This window comes from Engraulis encrasicolus, chromosome 11, assembly GCF_034702125.1.
Source record: "Engraulis encrasicolus isolate BLACKSEA-1 chromosome 11, IST_EnEncr_1.0, whole genome shotgun sequence".
Classification (NCBI taxonomy): domain Eukaryota; kingdom Metazoa; phylum Chordata; class Actinopteri; order Clupeiformes; family Engraulidae; genus Engraulis; species Engraulis encrasicolus.
Genome location: NC_085867.1, coordinates 25741423 through 25768795, shown reverse-complemented (window position 1 = coordinate 25768795; position 27373 = coordinate 25741423). Strand labels below are relative to the sequence as shown.

Here is a 27373-nt window from a genome sequence, read left to right as displayed (position 1 = left end):
TCTGCTTGTTGAAAGGGGAGGGGGGAGGGGGGGGGTGTATTATTGGGTAGGCCTTCGTCTAAGATGATCTTGTAACCAGCACCACACAAGTAATATTTTTCTGTATGAGGTCATATCTAAAGTAATGATTAATTAATGTATTATTTAACAACATCTTTGGAGTCATAATATAAGTCACGATCACTATGGCATTAGTTAATGTATAAAGAAGAGATATTCCAAGTGTGTTAATATATACTCACAAAAGATTTTACGCTTAACTACTGAATCTTTGCCCCTTATTCTGCGGTCATGACATGATAATGAGTACTATAGCATTAGCTAATGCATGAAGAAGTGATATTCAGAATGTGTTACTATGTACTCAGAGAAGAACTTCTGATTAGCTAACATCATCAATAAAAACACCAGTTTGTGTACAAATTTTAATAAGCAAAAATGTTAAACAAGGGATCACACAATAACATACCACAGGCTTACATACATTTATCCATAGAGAGAGAGAGAGAGCGAGAGCGAGAGCGAGAGAGAGAGAGAGAGAGAGAGAGAGAAAGCGACAGACAGACAGACAGACAGACCGACCGAGCAACCGACCGAGCCACACACACACACACACACACACACACACACACACACACACACAAAGCCATTCTCCTGAAAACGTCCAAAAGATGAGTCCATGGTTTACAGATGCAGAGCAAGATGCATTGTCCTATATGAAACTCGGAAAGTCCAAGTTGCATGGTCCACAGAGAAAGCTGGGGTTGACATACTGGGAGGCGCACAAGGTGTTTGGATCCGCAAACCACTGACAGTGGTTCACTGTGAAGTGCCTGTAGCCTGTCGCAGCCAATGCACTCCTGTAAGCGCCCCATTGGACACTGATGACGGTGGTAACCGGACGCACGTGTTTAACCACACCAGCTTCTCCTCACCAGCCACAAGACAGGACGTTTCTGGTGGTCACCAACTCCTAATATTCTTAAAACCCACTTTTTTCCGTCGCCATGTTGCACCGGCCCTTCTGTGGTGATACTGTAAATATACAAGAAAGTAAAGTAAGTGAGTAAGTAAGTACATTTTATTTATAAAGCACATAAACAGTACAAAACTGACCAAAGTGATACAGATATTAAAAGGAGAAGGGAAAAATGTCAGATAAAATCCATGCAGCTTGGCCTGCAGTTTTTTGAAAATATGCAGCACCATGGGTGACATCATCAAAGCTTAAGGTGGTCCAACAACATGTTGCTGTACTGCTTCACAGTGGTACCTCTCCAGCCCCCCAGGGGAGGTTGAGATGGCTGCGGTGCTTAGTTGCCTTTAGGGGGCATTAGTCTACTTTATTTTTTCAATACTAACGGGGACGTTGGCAGGCTTATGGGGGTTTTGGGAGGCTCACCTTGCTTTTATTACGGAAACAACTTTCATCAATAGCTGCAAACTGTCAACGATCTCCAACCATTTGACCATGGCGTCTTATGTGGGCATTTATTGCATGATTGCAAATCCATCCGACTGTTCCAGCCATCTTTGACCGTGTCCGGGAACTCCTCGCAACTCCATCCTGCATCATGTCACTCTTTCTAAGCACAAAACCTGAAAGAAACTGACCAAAGGCAGAATAGAAAAAATAATTAAACATATAGTCAGTAGACAACACAGCACTGTAGTCTAAAATTCCCTCGTAAAGACAGTATAACCCCTTCATATTAAACTATTAGAGGCAATTTCTGGCAATATCATTTCTAAAGAAAAAGTTTATGTAGTTTAGGACACTACATCTACATCTTGAGAAATGGCCGCCACATTGAATTATCTTGTGGTCAGTGTTTTTTTTTCCTGAAGTGTGACCCTTAGAGAATATTTCAGCTAAATTCCATGTCTTTACACCAAAGTAAGTGGCTTTTACAGTAACTATTAGTAGCAGAGACGGCCATCTGAAAAATGGGCGCCATACTGACTTTAAGTGTGGCCAACATTTTTTTTCCTAAAAAGTGACCCTCAGATAGTATTTCAGTCATATTGCATTTTTTAACCAAAGTAAATGGTTTTATACTAACCATTCAATAGCAGTGGCAGCCATCTTGGAAAATGCTGCCTATATTACAATGTTGTGTGGCCCGCTTTTTTATTAAAGAAAGTGACCCTCAGAAAGTATATTTGACAAATTCCATGCATTTATACCAAAGTGTATGACTATGTCACTAAGCTGCTCAAGTACATCTAGCAGAAATTCACCCCTTTCAACTCCCCTCCACAGGCACACACAGAAGTCATAAGTCCATTGAAGAGGAGTTCTGCCAGTTCTACTCTACTGGCTGGTAATCTTATTTGCTACTGGTTTGTCAAATTATTACGCTTCCAAAAGTGACCACTGGGGGGCTTAAATACAGTATATTATATTGCAATTCAGTGGTAAGGCAGAAACACAACAGAAGCATATTGTCTTTCTTGTATTTTACTTAATATGTTTTTGTGAAAATGATAGACAAACACATAGGCCTACAAAACATGTATCAAAGTTTCTAAGCTTAAATGAAGAACCATGAATTACTGTAGCTGAGTTGCACCAAGTGTTTGCTCAGCCATTATCCAAACTAGGCCTACTTCGTTTTAATTGGAATTTTGAAGTTACTAAAATTAATATATGAACTACCAGCATGAAATACACTACAAATGAGATGAATTATTCAAAATAAAGTACTCACAGGAGCTGCTTGAACAAGCACGTTGTAGGGGTGGCAAAGAGAGCTGTCGGCATCGTTGTGGCACGGTCGAAATGGCTACAATAACACTTCCGCTCGTAACTTCCTGTTCAAATCTTTTGTCAAAATAAAAGTCACGAATAGCTTGGTGATTACATTAGTTTTACCACAACCGTAAATGCTGCTGACTATTGCATATAATGAAAATCAAAATGATGCATTTCGATTTTCCTTTCATGCAATGTGCACTATTTACAATTGTGGTAGAACTAATGTAATTAAAAAGCTATTCTTGACTTGTATTGTGAGTTGAACAGGAAAGTGAGAACAAAGGCGTTGTTGTAGCCATTTTGGCCATGCTACAACGATGCAGACAGCTCTCTTTGTCACTCCTACAACGTGCTTGTTCAAACAACACATGTAAGTACTTTATTTTGCACAATTCCTCTTATATGTAGTGTATTTCATGCGGGTAGTTCATATATACATTTTAGTAGCTTAAAAATTCCAATTAAAACGAAGTAGTTTGGATAATGGCTGAGCAAACACTTGGTGCAACTCAGCTACAGTAATTAATGGTTCTTCATTTAACAGCTATGATACATGTTTTGTAGGTTTATGTGTTCGTTTATCAATTTCACAAAAATGATTCAGTAAAATACAAGAAAGACAATATGCTGCTGTGGTGTTTCCAGATCTCTGTTTTTAGCCTAGTGAGGCCAATAGAAATTGCTAGCCTGTAGAAATGAAATCTATGTCGTTCCATTATCTCAACCTGTAGTGCACATCCCAGCAAAAAAAATAAATAAAAAAAAAATAACATGTTTGAAGAGGTGTCTTGCCATGCCTTACCATTGAAATGCAATACTGTATTTAAGCCCCTAGTGGTCACTTTTGGTAGCATAATTTGACAAACCAGTAGCAAATAAGAACACTACCAGCCAGTGGAATAGAACTGACATAACTCCTCTCCAATGGACTTGTGACTTCTATGTGTGCCTGTGGAGTGGAGTTGAGAGGAGTGAATTTCTGCTAGATCTACTAGAGCAGCGTAGTGACATAATCGTACACTTTGGCATAAAAGCATGGAATTTGGCAAATCACTCTAAGGGTCACTTTTTTGAATTAAAAAAGCTGGCCACGCAAAATTGTAATATAGCCGGCATTTTTCAAGATATCTGCCACTGCTATTAAAGGGTTATAAAACCCTTTACTTTGGTTAAAAATGTAAATGGCTGAAATATTCTCTACGGGTCACTTTTTAGAAAAAAAAAATGCTGGCCTCACTTAAAGTCAATATGGCACCCATTTTTCAAGATGGCCGTCTCTGCTACTAATGGTTACTGTAAAAGCCACTTACTTTGGTATAAAGACATGTAATTTAGCTGAAATACTCTCTAAGGGTCACACTTCAGGGAAAAAAATCACTGGGCACAAGAAAATTCAGTATGGCGGCCATTTCACAAGATGTAGATGTAGTGTCCTAAACTCCATACACTTTTTCTTTAGAAATGATATTGGCAGAATTTGCCAGTAATAGTTTAATGTGAATGGGGTTATACTGTCTTTACAAGGGAATTTTAGACTACAGTGCTGTGTTGTCTACTGACCATATGTTTAATTATTTTTTTTATATTCTGCCTTTGGTCAGTTTCTTTCAGGTTTTGTGCTTTAGGCAGAGTGACATGATGCAGGATGGAGTTGCGAAGAGTTCCAGGACACGGTCAAAGATGGCTGGAACAGTCGGATGGATTTGCAATCATGCAATAAAGGCCCACATGAGACGCCATGGTCAAATGGTTGGAGATCGTTGAGAGTTTGCAGCTATTGATGAAAGTTGTTGTAATAATAGCAAGGTGAGCCTCCCAACGCCCCCTTCTCTTCATCATGAGCCTCCCAACACCTACTTGACCTCATCATAAGCCTGCAAACGCCCCACTTAGTATTTAAAAAATTAAGTAGACGAATGCCCCCTAAAGGCAACTAAGCACCGCAGCCATCTCAACCTCCCCTGGGGGGCTGGAGAGGTACCACTGTGAAGCAGCACAGCAACATGTTGTTGGACCACCTTAAGCTTTGATGATGTCACCCATGGTGCTGCATATTTTCAAAAAACGTGCAGGTCAAGCTGCATGGATTTTATCTGACATTGTTCCCTTCTCCTTTTAATATCTGTTCATCATTTTGGTCAGTTTTGTACTGTTTTATGTGCTTTTTAAGTAAAATGTACTTACTTACTCACTTACGTTACTCTCTTGTGTATTTACAGTATCACCACAGAAGGGCCGGTGCAACATGGCGACGGAAAAAGTGGGTATTAAGAATATTAGGAGTAGGTGACCGCCAGAAACATCCTGTCTTGTGGCTGGTGTGGTTAACCACGTGCGTCCGGGAACCACCGTCATCAGTGACCAATGGGGCACTTACAGGAGTGCATTGGCTGCGACAGGCTACAGGCACTTCACAGTGAACCACTGTCAGTAGTTTGCGGATCCAAACACCTTGCGCGCCTCCCAGTATGTCAACCCCAGCTTTCTCTGTGGACCATGCAACTTGGACTTTCCGAGTTTCATATTGGACAATGCATCTTGCTCTGCATCTGTAAACCATGGACTCATCTTTTGGACATTTTCAGGAGAGTGTGTGTGTGTGTGTGTGTGTGTGTGTGTGTGTGTGTGTGTGTGTGTGTGTGTGTGTGTGTGCGCGCGTTGGTCGGTCGGTCTGTCTGTCTGTCTGTCTGTCTGTCTGTCTGTCTGTCTGTCTGTCTGTCTGTCTGTCTGTCTGTCTGTCGCTTTCTCTCTCTCTCTCGCTCTCGCTCTCTCTCTCGCTCTCGCTCTCGCTCTCGCTCTCTCTCTCTCTCTCTCTCTCTCTCTGGATAAATGTATGTAAGCCTGTGGTATGTTATTGTGTGATCCCTTGTTTAACATTTTTGCTTATTAAAATTTGTACACAAACTGGTGTTTTTATTGATAATGTTAGTTAATCAGAAGTTCTTCTCTGAGTACATAGTAACACATTCTGAATATCACTTCTTCATGCATTAGCTAATGCTATAGTAGTCATTATCATGTCATGACCGCAGAATAAGGGGCAAAGATTCAGTAGTTAAGCGTAAAATCTTTTGTGAGTATATATTAACACACTTGGAATATCTCTTCTTTATACATTAGCTAATGCCATAGTCATCATGACTTATATTATGACTCCAAAGATGTTGTTAAATGATACATTAATTAATCATTACTTTAGATATGACCTCATACAGAAAAATATTACTTGTGTGGTGCTGGTTACAAGATCATCTTAGACGAAGGCCTACCCAATAATACACCCCCCCCCCTCCCCTTTCAACAAGCAGACCTTGACACATGGGACATAATATGATATAGCTTGTATATTAATATTACAAATGACTGCGGCTGGTCACAAGAATGTGAAGTGGGAAATGATCTCTGGCCAGAGTGGCAAAACATTGCACCAGGGAATGTGTGTCCAAAAGAGGCGGCTTCTAGGCCACAGCCAGCAGGTGAACGATATGAAGGTTGCAAGCACCCCTCCACGTTTCAAACAATGCAGAGCCAACGGTGCCCTATCGCAACATCTTCCTGGCACAGTGGTGTCACGCAGCCTACGTGAGTCAACTATCTTGAGAAACGACTGGATCGTGATAAGGCAGGATTTTTAGCATGGGATTCATTTCCAGTATAATTTTGCACTTTAAATTTACCTTTCATCCACCATGTTAACTTTACTTCTACACTCAACATCTGCTGCATGCATAAGGTAGGCCAAGTCTATCAATTAATTCCACGTCCAGGTCGAATTCTTGTATGATAAGGAACGATCTGGCAGTGTTAATACAGAATATATTAACACTTGGACACATAATATATTAACAGCAGTGTTATCAGCAGTGTTAATACATGGTATATTAACACTTGGAACTCACACCATGAATTCACCTTTGATTTGCACAATTAGTTAATAGTGGGTCATTATGATTCCAAGCAGGACTCCCTTCACATTACTAGTATACTAACCATCAATGCATACATAGGTCATGTGTTAATTAACTATAAATCATACATTACTTCCAACATAATTCCAATAGTATTCATGTACCCTTACAACACATCCCTAGTAGTACCCATGTTTCCTTCCATGCATGGTCTGTTGTATGTCCCTGTTCATTCACTGCCACAGACGATATTGCCCTCTCAGGTGTGCAGCATGCATGGTAGCGGGTGATGCAAACCGATGTACCATCTGCCACCTGACCTGTGCAACAATCACAATGTGAAAACCATCTGGTATTGCTGTGTGTGTGTGTGTGTGTGTGTGTGTGTGTGTGTGTGTGTGTGTGTGTGTGTGTGTGTGTGTGTGTGTGTGTGTGTGCGTGCACGTGTGTGTACAGGCAAGTATGTGCTCCTGTGCGTACATGCGTGTGTACAGTCAACTGTGTGTGTGTGTGTGTGTGTGTGTGTGCAAGTGTGTGCTCATATGTGTATGTGCTATGACAGCAGGTCTGTTGCACTAGTCGAGGTCCTCATGGCTAACAACAGGAGGGCGCTAATGCACTGACCTACAAGGCAGCACGAGCCCATATATTTTACCCTTCACCGTCTCCCAAATACAGCAGGGAAATGGATGCTATAACGATTTAGACATTTACAACATATCATGATATAATGGCCTAAAGAGATCACATGATGCAATTTATGTAAAATGTTGTATTTTTGAAAGTTGCTTTGACATGAAGACGCCAATTAAATGTAATGTAAAAAAAAAAGGTTCTGTCCCTGGGGATGCTGTGGTGCAGTGCGCTAATACGCACATACCATATATGGGAAATCTTACACATTACACCCAGATTCGAGTCCGGTTTGGGCCATTTCCTCACCCTTCCCCATCTCTCTCCCACTTCCTTCCCGTTTCTCTCTGACCTGTCCTATCCAAATTATGGGGGAAAAAAATACTTCTGCCCCCTGGAAAAAGTAGTGTCCCTCTATTACAGAGCCAGTAGCACCAGATAGTGTTGTCCCTCATTTGTAGGTAGTGTGAGGACTCAGTAGTTTGGCTTTGGCATTCTGGTACTGAGACCACTCAACATGTAATAGAGAATTAAAATCTCCTTGGCACTGTTGAAAAGCTTACAGTTCGCTTTGTGTTCACCCTGCAGTGGCATAGCCAAATGGACCCGAGAGACCTTAAAAGTCAACTTTCAATCCGCCTTGTCTTGGCACAACCAAAGGCTGCTTTTGAGAAAGCCTTCACATTCACTTTGCGCCCAACCCACTCGGGCCTATCCAAAAAGGGTCTTCAGAAAAAAGACACTCAAAGACCTTGAAGTTAGCCTTCACTTACGGTAGCCATTGGCATTGCCAAATGGGGTGCTTTAGAAAGAGATCCCAAAGTTAGCTTTCAGTCCCTCCCTCTTGTCCTGTCCTGGCATAGCCACTGGAGCCATTAAAGAGGGGGGAAAACCTTAAAATTAGCTTGGAGACCACCCTGACTCGGCACAGACCAACCTGGAAAGGGTAGTTGCTAACTATGTTAGCTACTTTGTTGGTTGCAATGCAATTTCCCATTGGCAACTATCGAAGTTGCTAAGGGCTAACAACTACGCTTTCCAGAAATTTCACCCCTGCTTTGGCAGAGCCAAGTGGGTGGAAATGGCTGAAAACAGTCATTCAGACCGGGAAGTTAGATTTGAGTCCACCCTACGCTGCTGATGGCCCGGATGTGGCTGTGTGTGTGTGTGTGTGTGTGTGTGTGTGTGTGTGTGTGTGTGTGTGTGTGTGTGTGTGTGTGAGTGTGAGTGTGAGTGTGAGTGTGTGAGAGAGAGAGAGAGAGAGAGAGAGAGAGAGAGAGAGAGAGAGAGAGAGAGAGAGAGAGAGAGAGAGAGAGAGAATGGGAGAAGGCCTAAGTGGATTAAGAGGGCTTCAGGTCCAGCTGACAGAAGAGTGCTGCTCAGAGGGCTTAACGCAGGTTTCCCCTCTGGCTTACAGGGGCTCGCACTGCTCTCATCCAATATTCAGCACAGCACGTTCCTCACAGCCATTAGATGTGTGCCGAAAGGCTAAAAATATCCTTTTAGTTGACTCTGTATACTGTATATTAATTATTAATGTGTTTATTTCTGGGAGAAACTGCCTTTTTTAGCCTCTCTCTCTCCTTAGAAGTTAGTTTAGAACCATTAGATGTGTGCCAAAATGCTAAAAATATCCCTTTATTTGACTCTATTATACATTATTATTTGCTTATTTTTAGGGCAGCACACTCATTTTTAGCTCTTAGTTATCTCCTAGCACACAGAACAAAACGTGATTGAGAACCATAACATGTAAACACATCAATTCAGTTGATTCTGAACTTATTTATGGGGTTTGTAATTTTGGGAGGAGCTGACTTTTAGCCTTTTCCTCATTCACTCCAAGCACACAGAGCAACGCTTTCTTGAGAACCATTAGATATGCGTCGAAACGCTAAAAAAATATCCATTTAGTTTACTCTGTATTTGTTTATTTTTGGGGAAACACCCTCAAATTTGGGTTTTATGCATTTATTCAGGAACTTAGTAGGAGAGAGAGATGGGGGAGGACCGGGAAATAACCTACAGAATTGAACCCGGGTCCCTGGCGTCATGTCAATGCCCTTACCGTTAGAGCCATTGTAGAGGCCAACACAATCATTTTTAGCTCACACGGCTTTTAGTACACGCATAGCTCACATAACAAAACGTTTTTCCGAACCATTAGATGTGTTCCCGCAGGCCTAAAAATATCAATTTAAAGGGGTATGCGACTATTTTGGGGTTTAATACAGTTAAAATCGTTGTCCAGGGTTTATAAAGGTGGCAAAGTGTCTTATTTTTCATGTAAGCCTTTGTCTTGCTTTAAGACAAGTTAAAAGAGGGAGCATGTCGCTAAGCTAGTGAAAGTCAATGCATCCGTGTAGCATGCTACATGCTACAGTGATCCATTGACTTTCACTGGCTTAGCTACATACTCCCTCTTTTAACTTGTCTTAAAGCAAGACAGCACTTAACATGAAAAATAAGACACTTTACCACCTTCCTAAACCCCAGCCAAAGATTTTAACTGTACTAAGCCCCAAAATAGTGGCATACCCCTTTAATTGTATTAATATTAATTATTTATGAGTTTATTTTTGGGAGAAACCGACATTTTAAGACCCTCTCCTCCTTACCCATTCACTCCGAGCACACGGAACAAAGCATGATTGAGCACAACTATGGCTAAAAATATCCATGTGGTTGATTCTGTATTAGTATAATTAATTATTTATGTGGTTATTTTTGGGAGAAAGACACATTTTTGGACAGTCTCTGCTCACCTATGTACTCTGTGCACAGAGATCAAAATGTGCTTGAGACCCTTCGGCTGCATTCTGGAAGGCTAAAAATATCCATTAAGTTAATTCTGTATTACGATTTATTTATTTATTTGTGTATTTTTGGGAGAAGGTATATATTTTAATAACACTTCTTTCAAGTGTTCAAGTGTTTGTGCCTGTCACACAGGCCTGCGATCAATGAACGTGTGTCGAAAGGTTATAAACATCCCTAAAAAAATGTCTAGCCAAGCACCTTGAAATGCTAATGTGCTATTTAAATGGCTCTGTAGAAGTGATCCTTACATAGTAGATCAATGGAGCATGCTTTTCATGAACTCGTAGCCATTTGTGGGGTGCGATTTGAAAAAGGTGGTTTTCTGTGGCACTGCACTATGCCTCTTCTGAGGATATTTGCAGGCGAACACATCTCACACAGAGTCTATATATAGCAGCAGCGATATGGAGGAGAAGATCTGGAGGGGGGGGGGGGTGAGAGATCGCTAGAAAAAGCTACAGTAAGTGAGGAATATAAAGACACAACACATGTAGAGAGGGAAAGGGAGAGAGAGAGACATAGAAAGGGAGAAATACAGATAGAGGGAGGAAAACATGAGATAGGAGAAGATAAAGAGAGAGGGATAAGTAGACAGAAAGAACAACAGAGAGAGAGATTTGAAAAGAGGGAAAGACAGAGATGGAAACAGAGAGGGGTGGAAAAAGGGACAATGGCAAAAAGAGGCGAGAAGACATCGAGGCTTGACAAGAGCGTTAACTAAACGCCAATCTTGTGTCCAAGACCCACAGGGATTATCAGAAGATTAACACTTCACTGGACCGGACACCATTAGACCACACACAGCGCAACACAAACAGCTGTTTGTTTATTGTTGCCATGGCGATGACATTACGAAATTGCTTGTACAGTACTGTAGCCATGTCGCGCTGACCACAGGCATATGGTGCCAACAGACGCACCGCGGCGGTCATCACGCTCTGGTCCAGACATAGAATGATGTCATCCAAATAAATGCAAAACAGACTTCCGTTGCGCTTACACACTGATGATTGATAAGCTGCCTGACACATTTGCACAGTAAATGAGTTTCTACTGCAAATGAGGACAGTGTGTGGGAGGAGATTGCTATGCGTTCAAAAAGATTGTTAGATTACATTACACTGCTGTCTTAGCGACTTACATACACTTACTAGAGGGACAATGCCCTTGGCCCAATGAGGGGGTCACTTGAGCTATGGGTGAGTGTTACGATATGAGAGGTCAGGGAGAGGTCAGCGCATTTAGGTTATACACAACACTACCATATGACACACCTCACTTAGCCCAAGGGGGAAACAGCACTGGTTTTTGGGTTGAGAGCGCCCATATAAGCTAAGGGCATGTGAATATGGTGGTAGATTGATGGTGACGCCGGGGAGAGAGTCGGCCCGCAGTCGACGTAACTCCTGGTGCACTTGGATCTTATTCGTATTGCTGGTGGAAGAATGCAGCGTTGAGCAGAGAAGTGGACCTACTCCTTTATTTTGAATGGACTATCAAAAACGAATCGCTTGCGCTGGCGGGCTACGGGAGCCAAGGGGTAGCCACATTTACAAGACTCGTCCCTCATCGGTAAACTAATACTAATGTTCCTTCCTTGGGTCCACCTAACATGCAACCCTACACTAATATATAACATATCTTTTCCACGTTATTGCGTTGCACATACGTACTGTAGTCTAAGCAAGGCCTGGTCATGCAAATATAGGGAGATAACAGATTGAGCCGTAATAGTGATGATGTACAGTAAGAGAGAATTGACTGGGGTGGGGGGGTGCAAGTCAATCTTTGCCCACCTGTCCTTCCCTGTGGCTCCTTGCCTCAATAAAACAAACCATAACCAGCACAGAGCTAGCCTGGCTCTCACGCAGACCCTTCGTGCTTCGTGCATCTTCGTTAAACTTTGTGAGCTCGCACGAGGGTCTGGAAATCTTAGACGAGCCCGAACGGAATCAAATATTTCACAGCCTGTCCAATCAGAATCGTGGGGCGGGACCGCGGGGTATATAAGTTACAAGTCAGTGGTTGAAGTAGTACTGATTCAAAAAAGCCACATGAATTCTCCAATCAGGTTCGAGCTGTTTTGAACACACTTGCGCCTTTCCAGAGCTAAGCGATTGACAATGTTCCAGCAACCATCGCGTGAGAACCAGGTTAGCACAGAGCGACTTCTGGGGGGCTTTCTCCCATTCAATATCCCAACTGTAAATGAGAGAACGACCTTTTTATTGTGTTTTTTTAGATGTTGAATCTTCGCATCACGAGGCCACCAGCCACAGAAAAGGATGGAAGGAATTTCCTCCCCCACCCACAGTTTATATACTGGTCACAGACATGCACTGGACACGTACCTGTAACACTCTGACCTCTACCAAGACCTCCAACGATCAGTAAGTCAAGCGCCAACGATCAGATCCCTTAACGTCCTTCACAATCAATTAAAGTTGGGGTTGCAGGTTAACCATTTTAACAATTATGTACTTGGGGGTTCCGCAGGCTCATAGGAGTCTATGTAGAACCTTAGAATCCTGGGGGAGTTCCCCCAATGTGATGTCATACCTGCAAGCCACCTTTAAGTATGTCTACATACACACACTCCTCTACTACAGACCAACTCCCAGACCGTAACACCTCTGCTGGTTTAAGACCAACTCTCTAACCACAACACCCCATCTGGTTAAAGTTGAAATTGCATTCAGATGTCTATCAGCCAAACATTTACTCAAACAAGGATGTCTTTTTGTTGAGAATACACATTTTACTAGCCTGGCTGTCACGCAGACCCTTCGTGCTTCGTGCATCTTCGTTAAACTTTGTGAGCTCGCACGAGGGTCTGGAAATCTTAGACGAGCCCGAACGGAATCAGATATTTCACAGCCTGTCCAATCAGAATCGCGGGGCGGGGTATATACAAGTCAGTGGTTGAAGTAGTACGTGATTTAAAAAAAAGTCACATGAATTCTCCAATCAAGTTTGCGCTGTTTTGAACACATCCAGGCCTTTCCAGAGCTAAGCGATTGACAATGTTCCAGATGGTTAGTAACAACGACCGTGTGAGAACCAGGTTAACATTTTACAGCTTGCATGTTTTTTTGTTCTCATCTCCATCAGTATGTGAGCGGGGGCTGCCTGGAGAGCCTGTTTGCCGAGGGGGACGAGGAGGTGGAGAGAGAAGGTGCACTTGGCCTGTGACAGCTAGATAGAGCTGGTTAAACTTCTAGCACAGTGGTTCTCAATGGGGGCGGTACAGCCCCCCAGGGGGCATTAGGAAGGTCTTGGGGGGCGTTGAGAAGGATGCAACTAAGAGGGGGCAGTGCTTAGTTGCCATTGGGGGGGGGGGCATTAGTCCACTTAATTTTTTAATACTAACACGGGCGCTGTCAGGCTTATGATGAGGTCAAGGGGCTGTTGGAAGGCTTGTGATGAGGCCAAGGGGGCGCTTGTTCAAAAAAGGTTGAGAACGACTGTTACAGCACATGTGTTCAAAAGTGATTCTGCCCGGCCATCTGATCAAGACAGACACTAAGGAACAACTGGGGCATATGCATCAGCCAATCAGTCAACTCTACCTCATTATTGTGACAGGGGTGAGGAGCAACATTGACACTAGGGATGCAAACAATTAATCGATTAATCGACTTTAATCGATCAATGCATTAATCGATTAAAAAACATTAATCGCAATTAATCGACAATTCAACTGACAAGAGACCCAGGTGAAATGGGCATGTGAAGAGTGTGTGTGAAAAGGGGTGTGAATAGTGGGAATATTTAAATCACCTTTGGATTAAAGAATTGAAATAGAATTCATTTAAATTTGGTATTTTATCTGAAAAGTTTTTTTGAGACACATTGAGATTTTGGGGGGAAAACGCCGCTTATCAATTAGATTTTCCGCTTATCAAGTCGATCGATAAGGCTATCAACTAATGATTAATGAATTAATCGATAATTTGCATCCCTAATTGACACGCACAAGGTGATCACAGCAAAGCCTGGACTGTATATTTATACAAATCAATCAACAACAAGTTCCAATAGCCTTTTGACCTCTTCACCTTAACTCTCTCCCTTCCCAGACACAAGAGGAATAGCAAATAAAGTCCGGATCTGATTTGATGTTGAGAGATGTCATCCATTTCAGCTATTCTCAGGTATTATGTAACTGGACAAAAGAGACAGCCGCATTAGCATTCAGGACACACAAGGGAAAGTGCCAAGTCAGTGCGTTCCACAGCTGGCCGCGCTGCAAACAAGGGAATGATGAGAGAGAGAGAGAGAGATAGACAGAGAGGAAGAGAGGGAGAGAGAGACAGAGAGACAGAGAGGGGGAGAGAGAGAGAGAGAGAGAGAGAGAAAGAGAGATAGAGAGAGAGACTGATGGACGTGGGCAGTGCACTGAATGCTCCACAGTCTCCACCTTGTTCTCTCGCTTTCTATCTCCATCCCGCTCTCCACCTCTGTCGGTCCATCTCTCTCTTCCCATCCCTTTATCTCGGCCTTCCTCTCCATCAGTCTCTCTCTTTCCATCTATCTCCATGCCTGTCTCTCTGATGGGCGAGTGAGGGCTGAGACGGATGGAGGCAGTGAGATGCATATCAAGTGAGGTGGGAGGGGAGTGGGGGGGGCATGGAGGTGCAGTGGGCAGACAAAAGCAAAGCCAGCCACTGAATGCTCAGCCTCTGCCCCCCTCCCGCTCTCTCTCTCTCTCTCTCTCTCTCTCTCTCTTCTCGTCCTCAGTCCATTTCTCTCTCATTCTCTCTGCATTTCACCCTCCCTTTTCAGATACCTCTGTCTCCCCCCATTTCTTTCTCTGTCTGTCTCTCCTCTCCCCACAGCTCAGGCAGAGAAGAAAGGATGCTAACATGAACCAGAGGAAGCGGCGTTTGTTCAAATGCCACTGTAAAAAAAAAAACTTCTCTCACTCTCGCTTTTGCCCCCCCCCCCCTCTCTCTCTCTTTCTCTCTCTCTGCATCCCTCGCTTTCTGTCCTAAGCTCCGGAACGGGGCAGCAAACAAAAGCATTCCACAGTAGTGTGTTTGTGTCCGTGGAGACAAAGGGGCCCTGTTAATCCCACCGTGAGGCACCGGACAGGGGCAGGGCAGAGCGGAGCGGGGTGGCGGGAACCGAACCGGGAGCTGAGAGGGAGCAGCAGGGACGTGGGGCTGTACTGTACAAAGGCAAAGTGCAGTAACCAGTGGTGTAGTCTACGTAGAACGCGGGTATACGGAGTATACCCACTTCTAAATTTCTGGGATTTCAGTATACCCACTTAAAATTGATTGATCCATTGTTTTGAATAGCACAAGTATATACAGTATACCCACTTCAAAAAATGCTCAAATATACAGTATACCCACCATAAAAAAGTAGACTACACCACTGGCAGTAACTACATATTTTGTCGAAATTGAGTTGAGAAATTGACTGAAAATGGTCTTCATAACACCTCCTTTATCTTGTGACAACACCATATGGTCCAAATGTGTCCCATTGTAGAGATATCGTCATATGGCAAATTTCCAGTAACTACAATATCCAACCTAATACCAATACTTGGAAGGCCTTTTTTCTCATTTTCAATGTTGGCGTAGTTACTGCAGTTTGCCTTTATAGGGCATTGTGGTGGTGGTGATGGTGGTTGGTGTGCATACTGGGGGGGTGGGCATGGACAGGGGCAAAGTGGAGTGTCCAGAGCCGAGAGCCGAGAGCAGTGCTGTGGTGGTGGTGGTGTGTGCGATGCAATCTACCATCTGTGCCCGCTGGTTCCTGTCGCCCGCCCGCCCGCTTGCTCGCGGTGCATTTGCTTACCCGATGCAGTACGGACTGGACAAACACCCTGAGAGGCGGGAGGAGCGGAATAGCACAGCGCAGAGCAGAGCGGCGTGGCGCAGCAAGGCACAGGGACACAAGGCAGGGTAAGAGGCACACAGAGGGCAGAGAGGTCGTCACTCGGCATAGCGGCAACAACAGTGACGGGGTTAAGAAAGGTCACGGAGGGCTTCCTCCTCAGAGCATCAAGACAGAGAGAATACAGGAGGAAGAATAGAATGCACTGTCTTTGACCCGAGAGGCTGGCAACAGTACGGCACAACAGGGATGGGCACTGGCACCGGCACCATCCACATGCTGGTGAAATATGCAGGGTTCACAAAAAGTTATGGATATTTGGCTTTCGGTAAAAATATACGAAAATGTGAACGAATAGAGAAGAAGTGAATTATTAGTATGCTTGCCATGCGGCAAGCATACTATTGTTATTCCCCCGTTTAATCTTATTATATTTTTTAATTCTACCAGACATCATAATGGCAAGAAATCTTCGAAATAGAGAGTCCGTTCCGATGCCAAACTGTTCGGTTCGGTCCGAGGATGTGTGCTTGTACTCAGTTTTTGGATAACTCGAACTCTCTAGCGCCACCATCAGGAAAACGGTAACTTTTGAACCGTAGGTCCAATTTTCAAAAACTTGGTATCCCTGGAATCCTTGGACCAAGACGAATCCAACGCACCCTATGACGTCATTTTCCGCCTGGATAGTTTTCCCGCCATTTTGAATTTTGTAAAAATCAATAAAAATGGCGCCCCGCCCACAATTCTTGGCGGATCGTCCCGAAATTTTACACACGGCATCTTCAGACGAAGATACATCGACCCTGAAAGTGGCGGAACAATTTATTGAACCGTCTTTGAACAGGAGCCAATCGAATTTGGCGACGAAGACTCCAAACAGGAAGTGAGGTCATATCTCAGCAACGCCTACTTGTATCACAATAAAAATTGATACACAATATCTTCCCTATAGCCAAAGGCTACATACCAATTGTCGTGCACATTGGACACTGAAGGGCGCCACAATTAGTGAAAATGTCTTTTAGCTGAAATTGAAGTCGCCAAACAGGAAGTGAGCTAATATCTCAGCAATGGCTACTTGTATCAAAACCCAATTGCATACATATAATCAGCACTATCTCCAGAGGACACATAACGATTTTCGTGCAAATGCGCCACTAGGGGGCGCTACAATAAGCACAAATGTGTTTTTGTCCATATTGGCCCGTATTGACCTCAATTCATCAAACGCTTGGTATCGCTGAAATCCTTGGGTCAACCCGAATCCAACGCATACTATGATGTCATATTTGCAATCATGAATTTCCCGCCATTTTGACATATTGAAAAATCAATAAAAATGAAGCTCCGCCCACAATTTTTTTCTGCTTGTCCTACAATTTTTATCAGACCACCATTGGACTATACTGCACCTATGCTGAAATTTACAGAGCAATAGCTGAAAGCATCGGCGCACAGCAGCCAATCAAAATTGACAACAAAGACAAACGCACCGTCCAAACAGGAAGTTAACTCATACCTCAGCAACGCCTTGACAGATCTTAACAAAATTTGTCACACATGATCTCCAGTACACCCAGAGGGTACCTACCAAATTCAGTGCAATACGGTCACTGGGGGGCGCTAACGTTAGTAAAAATGTGTTTTTGCCAATATGGTACAAACAGGAAGTTAGCTCATAGATGGTTAACTGTATGTTGTGTATGCATGAAGGGCAGCATATGCATGAAGGGCAGCATTTGCATGAAGGGCAATTCATGCATGAAAGGCAAGGCATGCATGAAGGGCAACGAATGCAAGGCGGGCAAGCATACTCCAGCATTTTCTGTGAGGAAATGCAATCTAGTTGTAACAGCTGTGTCTCTACTGGAAATTGAGGTTGAGGATGAGGATCTGTGCGTGGATATTTCTTAGGTTCATCCTGACATTTCACCCGGCACCCAAATGGCCCTGACTTCTAGCACATGCCGTACGAATGTGTAAAAGTGGCTGGCAAATTTAGACAGGGGATTGATAGTAGATTTTATTTCAAGCACGAAATAATGATTCCCTTGGCAGTGGCTGGTGAATTTCACCTCTTCCATTTGTCAGTGGCTGCTTGGTACAGGCTCACATTTCGGCAAAAAAGAAAGTAATTTCGAGTCCTAACCACACGTTGTCTTCAGTAATGTGCTTTTCAGACAAGGCCCATTAATCTTTGGGACGGTAGCACGTTTTCACCAGGTGCATTAACTATGAACCTCCCCCTTAGTGTTGCTATTCATCACGCGGACACACAGAGGAAGGACAGAGCTGCTCGTGTAATACGCATCAATATTGGAATACAGTATAGTCAGGTCTTTATATTTTAAAAATGTGTATGAAAGACAAAACCTATATTAGGCTATTTAAGATATAGTAGAGTAGAGTAACTTATCATTTATTGACCCCGAGGGAAATTTGTCATATCATGAGTTTTATTCGTCAAAGAAATACTATGACGTGTAACTTACAGTGAGTCTAGCTGCACGCCTAGGCTGAGCATAATGTTGTAATGCACAAACGGGGGGCTGTAGAGGAAACTTAGGCGGGTCTCTGAGTGAAGGGAATTTGCATGAAAGCGTGAAAATCACAGGTTAACTGTGAACACAATGGCAAATATTTGTCTTCTTCTAAATCAACCCATTTTATTTGTGTGTTGCTATTGGTGTTGTTAATCTTTCAATCCCATTGAGCTTCATGTCTTGTATGAATTGTGCTACAGTTATTATTATTATAAATCCATGGATAGGTTCGTCACAGACTCAAAGTATTCATTTTGTATGTTCCTGTGAATATGAATGTGTTTGTATGTCTGTAACTGTAACAATGCCTCCAGAACCACTGAAGTGCTCTTGTGCTGTGTTTTTTCCCATACGTCAGCACTTAACACACCACAACAATAAAGTCAACAGTTGTACCCTTGGATGCTGAGATGGTAAACCCAAACACCCACACCCTAAACCCAAATACATGCCCAAGGACCTCTGGATGCTGAGACACCACACAAGCAAAAACCCTAAACACGCACACACACTCACAGACACCCACATACACAATCACAAACATTTGATTCATCTCAAGCAACACGGAAAAACCACGGCGGGTTGTTGTAGAGCCCTGTACCCCACAGCCAGGGGGCGCTGTGGGGTATATGGCATCACATGATATCGTTATGGCAGACTTACCCTACTGGTGGGGCGCCAGCCCACCTTGGCCAGGGGCTTGAGTGTGGCGAGGGGCAGGATGTAGTAGAGGAACGCCAGGGGCCACGAGCGTAGCCGCACCCCCCGACGGGACATGCAGCTCAGCAGGCCCAGGCGCCGCCGCAGGGCCAACTGGGGGAACTGCAGCCTGCGCAACACAGCCCACACGTGGAGGGACGGATGGACGGACATCCACACACACACGCACATACGAGGACGAAAGTGTGCACAAGCGTGCACACAAGCACACGCACACGCACACACACACACACACACACACACACACACACACACACACACACACACACACACACACACACACACACACACACACACACACACACACACACACACACACACACACACACAGAAGAGGGGCAAGAAAAGGGACCGTCATGCCAGGGGGCTCCAAGCCATGAAGAGATATACCCAAAGAAGAACAGATATATTTACACAAAGATAAGGCAATACGGTACAGTATTACCGCAACATACAGAATTATCCTTACAGATACATATAATGACATATAGAGGGATGTCCTGACACATATATAAAAAAATTACTACACACACACACATTTACAAAGACTTAAACACCAGGAGTATGCCCAGACTGACGGTTTACAGACAGACAAAATACACGCACACACGCACACACACTGATATATTAATCAGACAGACCAAAGGCAGGAGAGAAAAAATAAGGTAGAAGTAACAGACCGACATTACATAACTGAGGAAAATGGAGAGAGAGAGAGAAAAGATAGAGAATAACACTACTGGAAACTTATAAATAATTCACACATATGCTCGCCCACACACACACACACACACACACACACACACACACACACACACACACACACACACACACACACACACACACACACACACACACACACACACACACACACACACACACACACACACACACACACACACACACACACACACACACAGCAAGAGAGAAGCAGGCAGTCCCAGTTGCTGTACTGAGTCGATGGGCAGGCCAGGGCATTTCTTTCTCATCTGTCCTCCTAGCTGTATTGTACACCCCTCATCAGTCCCTACACACACACACACACACACACACACACGCACGCACGCACGCACGCACGCACGCACGCACGCACGCACGCACGCACGCACGCACGCACGCACGCACACACACGCAGCTCTGTAGCGAAGGCGACTGGTCTCATGAGCCCTGAACCCTCCTACCACATACAGTCCTGGAAGACAAATAATATCCAGAAATACAGACGCAAGCACGCACGCACGCAATCACACATACAGGAGATGAACAGAGAGAGTAGCCACTCACGCTAACAGGGGCAGGCTTACTCAGACTCGGACCCCTTCCTGTGTTGCCAGATGTGTCTGATCAAATCCCACCCAAAAGGTTCTGAAAATCCGCCAAAATGCGCTAAATTCCGCCCAATTTCAACAAATTGCATTGACTTCTATGGGCCAAAAAAACTGCAGAAAAAAACGCCAAATGGCCAATTTTTCCCGTTTTTACCCGCAGACGGCCATCCTAAGTAGCCCAATTCCCCTTCCCCCCTCTCTGCATCTGTTTCACAGAACTACGATTGGCAATAAGGAGCAAGAACAACTGCCGCTCATCTCTTCTCTCACTTTCGAGACTGACCAGGGAAATGTTTTCGCAACCCTCAAAGTCTACAAACTTTGACACTGACACGAGGGGAGACCCTAAAACTTCATTACAGCCGATATGGTATAATGCCATTTTATGGTCATGTGTAGGAAGTACACAGTGAAATTGCTGAATCTTTATCATAATGTCTCTGTTTACATGAGACATTTAATTCAGAATGAACTCACTTTAATTCTGAATAAAGCTTAATTCCGCTTTTAAAACATCATGTTAACACTTAACAATTCGGAATTAAATGAAAGATCAAAGTAAACTTAGAATTATCAACTCAGAATTAAAAATGTCATGCAAATGTAGCAATTGTTATTCCATCTCAACTACGGCTCACACTGCACTCTCACTGTACTAGGGATCAGTGGCCAGACGTATTTCATTACAGTGTTGAAACAAATGAAAACAGTTGGATACATTTAGCTGCATTTCTCGCAGTGCATAGTATACAGGACGCATTCAAGGGGTCAAAAGAAGCCGTTTTGCCGATAAGGTCCTAAGACAGTTGGATGGTCTACGTTCCTTCAACGTCACAACAGTGCAATCTGCCGGCTCTCGGGATAGTGGTGTTTGACACATTGTGGTGAAAAAGGACCCTGGTTTTAGATAAACAACCTCAGAGTAGCACTTCAAGTCTGTGTGCGGAATGTTGAACGCTAACTCATTCTCTACACATTTGAACTCGATGGGGCGGGAGTTCCGTTGCCTTCGTAGCCAGAATTAGAATCAGCTTGATTGTCCAAGTACATATTGCATGAGAGGAATTTAGCCCCGGCAGATGTTAGCTCTCTACACATTGTAGTACCATAGTTAACATAGAACGAGTAGGTATTCGGAATGAGCATTCTGGATTTTGGTGTCTGAGCTGAGATGGATAGAGGCTGATGGACTCCATCATTCATGCATGCACAAACCCACACTCCTCTCTCCCTTGCATGAAGCCAGGGTTTTCCACACCACGTTATTAAATTGGCCATCTTGAAAAACAAAACACCTCCCACTATTAGTAAGTCATCTGAAAAGATTTTTTTTTAAATTGTATTGTAATGTACTGTCACGGACAATTTTGCCATTTTTGCTCGGCATGTACAGTCAGTGTTCCTGATATACCTCCGGTCATCCACTTCAAGATGATTGATATGACATTTCACATTTACGTTTCTGGTAAGGCCCACTTGAGATCAAATTGTCTGTACAGTATGTGGCCGCTGAACCAAAATGAGTTTGACACACAGCCTTTCCAGTCATGATGGCCACGCGTCTCTGAAGCAGGCCAAACCCCTACCCGCCACTCTGACAAGCAAAATGTTAATCGGGAAACGCTGCAATCTACGGATCATGCCAATAGGGGTGATGCAATCAGCCAATCAGCCAGCCTCTTATCTTCCTGGCAGTGTCAGGCCAGGTTTGTTGCCTGGGAGCTGACCAACGCGCCTTTCCGTTTTCTCCAAATGCAAACACACACACACACACACAGGAAGGTAGTATTACTATCAGATGTAGTGTTGTGGTGATAAAGAATCAAGAGAATGATTCATGAGCAGGGAGAGGAGATATGAAAGAAAAAAAGAGTGAGAGTGAATGTGTGCACGAGGGTAGGTGTGCAACGGGCACGTTTATGTGTGCATGAGAGAGAGACCAAGAGAGAGAGGGCGAAATAGTAAAGCTGTGTGTGTGTGTGTGTGTGTGTGTGTGTGTGTGTGTGTGTGTGTGTGTGTGTGTGTGTGTGTGTGTGTGTGTGTGTGTGTGTGTGTGTGTGTGTGTGTGTGTGTGTGTGTGTGTGTGTGTGTGTGTGTGTGTATTACTGTGTACTTTTGCAGTGACAGATTGAGAGTGGTGGAGCAGAGGAAAGGGCAAATCCACGGCTGTTTTAATGGTGGAATACGTACAGTATTATGCTGGACTGCTTCTAGAAAGTCCGATGGGTGAAGCCAGGCTTCAGTGTCCGTGCTCAGCGTGCTGCGCTGGCTGGGTGGGCATTCAGCAGGACAAAGGGAGACGGGCGGGCACAATTGGGGCACCGCTGACCCCTGGACAGACTGGCAACACTCGCTCGGGACAAAAGACTAGACTGGTCCACAGTGTCAGTGGCGGTTCTACCCACTTGGGGGCCCTAGACAAAATAAAGACATGGGGCCCTCATAAATTACTTTTCCTGGCATTTTCCATGGCTGGGCTGACCGCTGAGGGCCCCTATAGAAGTTAGAGTTTAGTTTAGTGAGGCCCTAGGCAATTGCCTAGTCTGCCGATTGGCAAAAACCGGCTCTGGGTCCACCCACTGCACCCCATCCCTCCGCCGGCAGCCCAGGCCAGGCCAGGCCAAGCCAGCCCAGCCCAGACAGAACGCAACACAACCAACCAAGCACATCTATTGTGCTGATAAGTCCCTGAGTGTCCAAAGCAAATTTCTCTCTAGAAGAGACAATATAGGCTCATCCTATCCCATCCCATCCTATCCTATCCTATCCCATCCTATCCCAGGCAATCTTGAAGAGCAAAAGGGAGTTGGTGATTCTGTACACCTGGCACAATCCAGTCAACTCACTCAATACCCCTGACACGACCCAGTCAACTCACTACTAACGTCTTCTAACTCATGCCATCCCTTCCTATCCTATCCCTGCTCAGCCGAGGTTTGGTAAGCATAGTGAAGGGAGGTTGCTTTGGACAATGGCTGGCTATGCAGCCGCGTATTAGCCTTGTACAGTACAGTCCGACTAACTGTACCCTGTGTAGTGCTGAACTACTTTGTCCTGCCCTGCCCTGCCCAGCTCATCTTTTACTACCATATTGCTAAATTACATTACACTTGGCTGCCTCGCGCTTGAATTACAGTTATGTACAGGGTATTGGTTTTACAGTCCCTGGAGTAGTGTAGGGTTAGGTGCCTTGCTCAAGGGCACTTGACTTCAGCCATGGATGGAGGTGTAGGGGCCTCATTGCAGAAGGTGGGATTCAAACCTGCAAACAGAGGGCCAAACTCTTAACCTATGAGCCCAAGCCTGCCCCTCCGCATGCTAACTTTCCACACACACACACACACGCACAAACACATACACTAACGCTACACAGTCCAGTGCCCTTTAGCTAACCACCAGCAACCATCAAGCCAGCCAGGCATCACTTCCAGTGTAGAATCAGCTGGGTTGACTGATTTGCTTTCTACTAGTGGGGAAGAGCCACTTTACTATGCCCCCCTCCACTCCTCCTCTCTCCCCCTCCACTCCTCCTCTCTCCCCCTCCACTCCTCCTTGCTCCCCCCTTTACACCTCCTCTCTCCCCCTCCACTCCTCCTCTCTCCCCCTCCACTCCTCCTCTCTCACCCTCCACTACCCCTCCTCTCTCCTCACTCTCCTCTCCACAATCCCCTCTCCACACTCCTTCCTCCCCCTCCCCACTCCTCGCTTCCCTCTCAACAATCCTCCCCCCCCTCCACCATCCTCCTCCATTCACACTCCTCCTCTCTCACCCTCCACTACTCCTCCTCCTCGCTCCACAACGTCACACAACTACGCGGTGCTATTTATAGCATCTGCAGTGGCCGAGACAGCAGGAGGGATCCAGGGACTAGACAGCCGGCGATGGGGAATTGTGGTGTGTGTGTGTGTGTGTGTGTGTGTGTGTGTGTGTGTGTGTGTGTGTGTGTGTGTGTGTGTGTGTGTGTGACTGTGTGTGACTGTGTGTGACTGTGTGTGACTGTGTGTGACTGTGACTGAGTGAGTGAGTGAGTGAGTGAGTGAGTGAGTGAGTGAGTGAGTGAGTGAGTGAGTGAGTGAGTGAGTGAGTGAGTGAGTGAGTGAGTGAGTGAGTGTGTGTGTGTGTGTGTGTGTGTGTGTGTGTGTGTGTGTGTGTGTGTGTGTGTGTGTGAAGATGAGGGGAAATTGGATGCAAGATGTTGTGATGGCAAACACTGATGTACTGTACTTTATGAATATTTTGAGCGTGTGTGAACGAGACAAAGGGGAGAGAGAGAAGTGGATGATGGAGTGAGAGAAACAGGAGAGAGACAGAGACCGAATTAATGCAGAGTGTGAATGAGTGAATGAGTGTCACAGGAAACGGACCCTGCTCTGTCTAGGAGCAATAGGTGAACGGTTCAAGCAAACACTCACTTACATTGAGCCAATTGCACACAACGGAGGCTAAATCAACAACAGAGGCTAGTGCAGCTAAATCAGCTAACACCAGATTAGCCGTTGCTGTGTGTGTGTGTGTGTGTGTGTGTGTGTGTGTGTGTGTGTGTGTGTGTGTGTGTGTGTGTGTGTGTGTGTGTGTGTGTGTGTGTGTGTGAGTGTGTGTGTGTGAGTGTGTGAGTGTGTGTGTGTGTGTGTGTGTGTGGAATGTGGGTCAGACTGAGAGCCTAGCATGATGAGTCAGCAGCAGTGTGTTCTGACCTAATGGAGGCCACTGCCGGCCTAACCATTTGACCCCTGACCCCTGATTAACCCCTCCCCCTCCCTCTGATAAGCCACGCCCCATTTCTCCAATAAGAATCTAGCCCCTCAGTCAGCAAGCTCCTCATCATCACCCCGCTCAGCTCCCCTCCTCCTCATCTTTACGTTCCTGCACCTTCAGCAACGCTCCTTAGCCTTTCTAATGTTCAATTTCTTATCTCCTCAGCCGAGTTTCTTGTCTTCTTAGCCAAGTTGTATTTTACTTTAGTTGTAGGCAACTGTACAACTATGTGAAGCTTAGGAGCTGTTTAACTCTTTTTTTTGAGTAAGATGCCTTGAATGAATGGCACGTCCTCTCATCCACTGAAACTTTTTCTAACAGTATCCCTATAGTAATTGTTCAGCTACTTACATACACCAACCACCCCACACCCCCATCCCACTGATCTTCATAGAATACCGACTTTCCTGGTCCAACGATTCCCAACTATGTGGCCCACAAGTAGTAGTCCAGCCCCCTGTTCCACCATGTCTCCCTTCTTCTTCATGAATATTTAACATGTGGCCTACTGTCATATTCAAGCCCTAAGGCTGGGGCTACACGGGATGCGTTAAGTCAAAGACTTATCTAGCGAAAGATTTAGCTTCCATCAATGGAACTGGCAACACCAGACATGGCAACGCAGCAATTCTTTTCCATGAATTTGCCCTAGAAAGCAAAAAGGCGGCAACTGCACAGAGCTCCCAACTGAGTAAAATTACTTTAAAATGATCCTGTATTCCAGTGAAAGTAGTTTAGGGTAGGTTTGGGTAGGTAGGTAGGACATGTAGCAGTTTTCATATTACCACATTTTTTTGCAGATAAACCATTTTATATTTTATATTTTGATATACAATATGCCATTAAAGTAATAGTAACTCATTTTCAGCAACAATACAGACTGTCTTTTTGCTTTGTAGGGCAGTATGAATAAACACTAGCCCCTCCTTCCCCCTGCCCCATCATTCTTAAGTAAGTGTTCTACTGTAGCGGTCCAGCCTGTACCTATTGTGTTCCAACCTGCCCGCTTTCCCAACAAGTGACTAGAACGTATCCTGTTGTACCGGGGGCTAACTTTAGCACGTAGGGCCTGTTAGCACTAATAAGGATGAGACCTAGCTCACAAGACAACACTCTCAGGCAGGGCTTACCAACCCACTGCTAGCCGACAAGACAACAACACCTGACAACGCCACTAGCCAATCACAATGGAGGTCTTACTGACAGATACACACACATGCACTTAAATATACATCACAATACAAACACACATACTCTATCTCTTTCCAGTGTTTCTTTAGCTCACACCAAAAAAACAAGCTTAGTCTGTAGCAAGCTACCCAAGCCACAAAGACATGATAGAACTCCACACAACTTCACACACACAATATTGTGCCCCTTCCATGGTCCATTTTTGGTTCTCTGATGCCCAACACCTGCTGTTTTCAACTGCACTGTGTTTTGACCTTCAGGTATAATTCTATTCTATTCTATTCTATTCTATTCTACTCTATTCTACCATGTTCACTTCAACATCAGGCTATATCAACTTCTACACATGAGCCTTTGCGCTTTCTATCCCTTTCCCTTGATTCTACTCTACTCTACTCTACTCTACTCTACTCTACTCTACTATTGTGGATGATTGACAGCTGGCTGCTCTGTCAGGTGTACAGTAGCTTTCTCCTCTCCGCTCTGCTCCAACCCTGGCAGGAGCTAAAGGGATTTCGTAGTGCTAATCAACCTAGCCTCTACTTACAGCCGCTGATCTCTCCTCGCTGACGTTTGAATACCTGAGCCTTTGTGTTACTCAAACATGACGCACGCACGCGCGCGCGCACGCACGCACGCACGCACGCACGCACGCACGCACACACGCACACACGCACACACACACACACACACACGCACGCACGCACACGCACACGCCACACTCCTCTGTTTTGTTTGGGTAACGTGTGTCCCTAATGTGTAGCATTATAAGGAAGGTACACAAACACACACAGACAGTCACCATACAGTATGCAAAGCCTTACACTCAAGCAGCTGATGGCGCTAACGAGCCCTGCGTCTGA

General features: G+C 44.7%; 1 protein-coding gene and 2 long non-coding RNA genes across 7 annotated transcripts in view; 1 reads left to right on the top strand and 2 right to left on the bottom strand.

Annotated features, from left to right (window-relative positions):
- Positions 1-27373, bottom strand: part of pisd (phosphatidylserine decarboxylase) — a 73262-nt gene that overhangs the window by 16583 nt on the left and 29306 nt on the right. For 4 of the 5 annotated variants that reach the window (XM_063210284.1, XM_063210280.1, XM_063210283.1 and 1 more), the window contains one exon: positions 19179-19344. The exons of the other annotated variant lie outside the window; for it this stretch is intronic. In XM_063210284.1, coding sequence (XP_063066354.1) covers positions 19179-19344 — 166 coding nt within the window. The remainder of the gene's footprint in view (positions 1-19178; positions 19345-27373) is intronic. 5 annotated transcript variants of the gene reach the window in all.
- LOC134458885 (uncharacterized) lies at positions 628-2950 on the bottom strand. Its single transcript, XR_010036685.1, has 3 exons — positions 2712-2950; positions 1403-1609; positions 628-1035 (listed from the first exon to the last, which is right to left on the bottom strand). It is a non-coding gene; the product is annotated as an uncharacterized LOC134458885 (long non-coding RNA).
- Positions 3056-5337, top strand: LOC134458884 (uncharacterized). Its single transcript, XR_010036684.1, has 3 exons — positions 3056-3128; positions 4360-4564; positions 4978-5337. It is a non-coding gene; the product is annotated as an uncharacterized LOC134458884 (long non-coding RNA).